The sequence below is a fragment of the Manihot esculenta genome, chromosome 5 (genome assembly GCF_001659605.2).
Source record: "Manihot esculenta cultivar AM560-2 chromosome 5, M.esculenta_v8, whole genome shotgun sequence".
Classification (NCBI taxonomy): Eukaryota; Viridiplantae; Streptophyta; class Magnoliopsida; order Malpighiales; family Euphorbiaceae; genus Manihot; species Manihot esculenta.
Genome location: NC_035165.2, coordinates 28,011,561 through 28,017,741, shown reverse-complemented (window position 1 = coordinate 28,017,741; position 6,181 = coordinate 28,011,561). Strand labels below are relative to the sequence as shown.

The following is a 6,181-nucleotide window of genomic DNA, read 5'->3' as shown; positions in this document are numbered from 1 at the left end:
TATCTTAACTTGAAGGTTTAGTTGTTTGTGGGAAAGAAGAGCAAATGTACAAGCTAAGAAAGACATTGTATAGGCTTAAGCAAGAACTCCAGGTATAGTACAACAAAATAAAAAGCTATTTTTTGCAGAATGATTTTGAACAAAATAAGAATGAACTCACTCTCTACTTAAAGAGGCAAGATACAAATGATCTTCTTATTGTTTGCTTTTATGTTGATGATATGATATATATGTGGGTTTTTCTTCTTCTCTAATTAATGAATTCAAGCTATGCATGGAGATAAAATTTGAAATGTCAAATTTGAGGTTGTTGCATTATTTCCTTAGATTAGAAATCAAGCAAGTTGAAGATGGAATCTTTGTGTCACAAAGAAAATATGCGTTTGATTTACTTAAGTGATTTAATATGCTGAATTATAAGAATGCAGCTACTCCCATGAATTTAAATGAAAAGTTGCAGGTTGATGATGGAACTGAATGAGATAATGCAAACTATTTTGGAAGTATGGTTGATGACCTAATTTACTTGGCCCATACAAGACCTGATGTTGCCTTTTCAATAGGGGTAATTTCCAGGTTCATATACTATACTTCAAAGCATCATCTTGGAGCTGCAAAAAGAGTTATGCGTTATGTAGTTGGTAATATTGATTTTGGATTGTGGTATATAAAATGCGTTATGTAGTTGGTAATATTGATTTTGGATTGTGGCATATAAAAGCTACAGATTTTAGATTGTCTGGTTTCAATGACAATGATTGAGCTGAATGTTTGGAGGATAAAAGAAGTACATCGGGTTATATGTTTAAGCTTGAGTCAGCAGCTATTTGCCGGAGTTCTAAAAAATAAAGTATAACATCCTTGTCCTCATCAGAAGCAGAATATGTAGCTGTAACTGCATCAGCATGTCAAAAAATTTGACTAAGAATAATTCTTGCAGATTTATGGCAAGAACAAGATGGAGCAATTGAGATTTATTGTAACAATAAAACAGCAATTGCAATGTCTAAAAATCCAACTTTTCATGGAAGAACAAAGTATATAGACATTTGAGTTCACTTTATTTGTGATCTTGTGGCATAGGGCGTGATTTCATTACAATATTGCAGTATAAATTATCAAGTGGTAGATATTATCACAAAGTCACTTTCTTAAGTCAAACATGTTTATTTCAGAAATCAATTTGGAAGGTGCAATTTTGAATCAAGGGGGTGTGAAAATTAATTTAAAATTAACACATGGTTAGTCTGATTTAGTCTCTGTTAGTTATTTTCTATTCAGATTTTTTAGGTTCCATTTCTTTGTCTGTTATTGAGTCAAGTTAGGTTCATTGTACTGATATTATCCTCTCATTTTTGTTATTGATATTTTCTTTGTAATTCCTATTTAAAAGACACTCGGTTAATAAATCAGTATTGCAGTATAAAATAAATTAGACTATCAGATATATTGCAATATTTAAATAAAGTTATCCGTTCCTAAATTCAATTTATTACTTTAATTAGTTATATTTTTTTAACTATCTGATTTATTATCTAATTTTAATATCGTTCAAATTTAGATAAATAATTTTATCTTGTATTTTCTGTGGTCATTAATATGCTTTTCCAAATAAAATAAACTATACAAGTAAAATAAATTATTGATTTTTTTTTTTCAAAAAAAATTGGATGCTGGTTACAATTTGCTTAAGACCGACCCATTATTGTATGTTTAATTATTAAGACTCGCCATGCATGCCTATGTAAATATATATATATGTGTATATTCATTTATCATTGATTTGCCTGGCTGCCCGGGGAAGACAGCGTATACATTATATTAACAGAAAATACTTATCTCGACTCTATTTATCGTGATCTACATCATCCTCGTATTTTTTATCTTTTTAAAAAAAAATTAACTTTGCACTATATTAACTTCACCGTTTATGGCGTATGGCCAGTAACGCCCACCCTCTGAAGTTAGAAATCGACTATGGAGTCGCTTTTTCCATTTTCAGCCAGCTCCATGATCATCATACTACCACTAATAACACCGCTCATCTATTTGATTTGGAAATCAAGGAAAGCATCCAGTAAGCAGAGACTCCCACCAGAAGCCGCCGGTGGATGGCCTGTTTTTGGACACCTCCATCTCTTAGCAGGATCACAACCACCTCACATAGTCCTCGGAAACTTGGCCGACCAGATGGGACCAATGTTCACTATCAAGCTTGGTGTGCATCGCGCTTTGGTGGTCAGTAGTTGGGAGCTGGCAAGGGAATGCTTTACTACAAACGACAAAGCTTTTGCCGGTCGTCCTAAATCCATTGCCATGGAAATATTGGGCTATAACTATTTCATGTTTGGCACTAGCCAATATGGAGACTACTGGCGCCAAATGCGCAAGATTGTCAGCCTTGAGGTTCTCTCCAATCATAGGCTACAAATGCTTAAACATGTGCGTGAGGCTGAGGTTAGAACTGCCATTGAAGAGTTGTACCAGCAATGGATCAAGAACAAAAACAATTCGGACAAACTTTTGGCGGACATGAAGAGATGGTTTTTAGACGTAACTCTAAACGTGGTATTCAAGATAGTTGTAGGGAAGAGATTTGCAGTGTCTCAAAAAGGCGAAGATGGTAGAGAAAGTGATGATGAATGGAGAACTGCAATGAGAGGATTTTTCAAATTCACAGGGAAGTTTGTAGTGTCTGATGCGTTTCCATTCCTGAGGAGGCTGGATCTTGGCGGAGATGAGAAGGAGATGAAGAAGACTGCTAAAGAGCTAGACAATATAGTTGAAGGATGGTTACAAGAACATAAGCAGAAGAGAGTTTCAGGCGAGGCATATAAGGGAGGAGAAGCAGACTTCATGGATGTGTTACTGTCAATCCTGGAAGACGCAGAGGAGCTTTCTGGCCAAGATGTTGATATTATCAACAAATCTACCTGCATGGTATAGATAAGAAAATTATATACCTTACCCCCCCTTAAATTATAGAAAGATCGATTTTTTATTTGTTCTGAAATGCTATAATTTCTCTTTTTCATACAGGCTCTAATTCTAGGAGCTTCAGACACTACAACGGTGACACTAACTTGGGCTTTGTCATTACTACTCAACAATCGCCACGTCCTAAAGAAAGCACAACAAGAATTAGACAGCGTCGTCGGTAGAGAAAGGCAAGTGAACGAATCAGACATGAAGGATTTGGTTTACCTTCAAGCCATCATCAAAGAAATTTTTAGGTTGTATCCTGCTGCTCCATTATCAGTGCAACATGAATCCATAGAAGACTGCAGTGTAGGAGGCTATCACATTCCATCAGGCACACGCCTTATTGTAAATCTCTCAAAACTTCATAGAGATTCACGGGTATGGTTGAATCCTTCAGAGTTTAAACCAGAAAGGTTTCTTACAACCCACAAGGATATTGATTTCAAGGGCCAGGATTTCGAGCTAATACCATTTGGCAGTGGAAGAAGAATGTGTCCTGCAGTCTCATTTGCTTCTCAAGTTGTGAACCTCATACTTGCTACTTTGTTACATTCTTTTGAAATTGAAAATCCATCAGGCCAACCAGTTGACATGAGTGAGAGCGCTGGACTGACAAACCTTAAAGCCACCCCTCTGGATGTTTTCCTTATGCCGCGCCTTCCTCCTCCCCTTTATGCTGCTACAACGTAATTAAGGAACTGTGTCTGTGTTAGCCGAGCTCTATCTATGCTACATTTTCCTTTATTGATTTGCCAGTATACTTTTATGTTTGCCTTACGCGTCTATATAAAGATGAATCCCTTTGAAATTGATAACCCCGGCCTTTTTATTAAATAAGGTTGTTGAAAAAGATTTTGTGAAAAGTATATTATAAAATTGCATCAATTTCAATTTCAATTTGATCCATTTCAAACATGAGAAAAAAACAAAAAAAAAGAGGTTTCACCCGTTCATGCAAGAGCACTTTGCAGAACAGTTATTTGCTATTCTTTGACAATAACAATTCAAATTTCACAAATCAATTCAATGAAAAAATGCTAAAGGGTTGCTTCTTTGTTAAAATATTTATTTGCTGTATAAAAAGGCGAAAAGACCATATTTTCATTTGAGAATGACATAGACATCAATGAAAGGTTTGCAAGTAAAACCTCACAAGGGGATCCAGCAAATTAAAGGTGAGAATTGTGTTAAAATATGAAAACTAATAATGTATTATGGAATATATATTATACTCCACTTTCGCGGATCTAACTCCGCACTGAGTTGGCCACTCGAAGATGGGATTCGAGATACAATTTTCGAGATGAATTTTTTTAATGATATTATATCTTTTTATATTTTTCCTGAGTATATAAATATATAATTTTTTTTAGTGTATTTTATTTAAAAAAGGGAAAATTACTTCTTAGTCTCTGAGATTTAACGTAATTAACACTTTTGTCCCTCTATTTTAGCGACCCAACACTTAAGTCCCTCACTTTCTCTTCCGTCTAAATTCGTAGTCCTTCCGTCCATTTAAACCGTTTGGTCAAAGAGTCAAAAGTGAGAGGTGATAATTTTTTCCAAAAATACCCTTCTCTCAATGTGAAATTCCTATTTTTTTTCTTTCATGTTTTCTCCGGTTGAAGAAGAAGAAGAAGAAGAAGAAGAAGAAGAAGAAGAATAAGAATAAGAAGTTGCAGAAAGGCTAGGAAGAAGAAGAAGAAAGAAAAAGAAGAAAAAGAAGTTGCAAAAAGGGTAGGAAGAAGAAGAAGAAGAAGAAGAAGAAGTTGCAGAAAGGGTAGGAAGAAGAAGAAGAAGAAGAAGAAGAAGTTGCAGAAAGGGTAGGAAGAAGAAGAAGAAGAAGAAGAAGAAGAAGTTGCAGAAAGGGTAGGAAGAAGAAGAAGAAGAAGTTGCAGAAAGGGTAGGAAGAATAAGAAGAAAGAAGAAGAAGAAGAAGAAGTTGCAGAAAGGGTAGGAAGAAGAAGAAGAAAAGAAGAAGAGGCATTTGGGTTTGGGTTTAGTGAGGGTTAATTTTGTCAATTCACATATCCCAAACGGCTATTTTGGACGGAAGGATTACGAATTGGGACAGAAAATAAAGTGAAGAACTTAAGTGTTGGGTCGCCAAAATAGAAGGACAGAAGTGTTAATTACGTTAAATCTCAGAGACTAAAAAGTAATTTTTCTTTAAAAAAACTCATACAAAAATAAAATAAAAATTTTAACTAAATTGATGAACTACATTAAATCTATGTATTAATTTTTTTTTATATGTATTTTTAATTTGTGTGATTGTCGGATTCTCAACGAATTTGAGTGGTTACAAGGTAGATTAAAGATCAAGAAGTGAACGAATAGAGCACTTTTATATGCCTTCATAGTACTGTAATGTTCAATGAGTGTTGCTTTTGATTATATTTCGATAAAGAGCACTTTTACATGCCTTCGTAGTATTGTAATGTTCAATGAGTGTTGCTTTTGATTAGATTTCGATAAAAAGTATAAGAAAATTTTGAGAAGCTATCTATTTTAAAAAAAAATAAATTCAAAGTATAAAAATAATTAAATTCAATTCAGGAAAGAAATACAAATTTAATTCACCAAACCCTGGATGATTTGCACTTAGGAATTGAATCGGAAAACTGACATACACCAAATTGGAAACAAACCCATTCCATCCTAGATTTCTATACACAATAAACCTATATCCCAATCCGCGGCAACAGATCCAAAGGAGCGATGAAGAGATAAGGTTGCGATCGAAATTGAGGTGTTAATGGTTTGTCTGGTGAAAGATTCACCAGATGGCATACAGCAGTTTTCGGTAGACAGTTTCACAAGGAGGTTCTAACTGGGCCTCTTTCTCAAGTGGCATATAGTAAATTATTAATAATTCAAAAAGCTGTATTTATGTTGTGGAAAGGACAAAACGCCTTTATTTTTAAAAATCTTGACATGTCATGGAGCAATATTTTATTTGCAATGGATACGCATGTAGAGGAGTCTCTTAATGCTACTACCTTGATGGATAGGAAAGAGCTTTATGAAGCTAGTGATAACAGTCTGCAGCTTCGTTAGTCTCCTCCTCAATATAATTAAGTATAATTTAATTTTGATGCTGAGAGTGATAAAATTCGATGCGGATGAGCCTTAGCAGTTATTTCACAACATTGGTTGGAGCAATCACTTTTTTTGGAGTTGTTGCGCTAGTTATAAA

At 34.5% G+C, this 6,181-nt stretch overlaps 1 protein-coding gene across 1 annotated transcript; it reads left to right on the top strand.

The window, feature by feature from the left end:
- Positions 1-1,846: 1,846 nt before the first annotated feature.
- LOC110615178 (cytochrome P450 CYP82D47) lies at positions 1,847-3,793 on the top strand. Its single transcript, XM_021756908.2, has 2 exons — positions 1,847-2,940; positions 3,040-3,793. Exons 1-2 carry the CDS (start codon positions 1,978-1,980, stop codon positions 3,670-3,672), a joined length of 1,596 nt encoding a protein of 531 aa, XP_021612600.1. The 5' UTR covers positions 1,847-1,977; the 3' UTR covers positions 3,673-3,793.
- Positions 3,794-6,181: the final 2,388 nt, after the last annotated feature.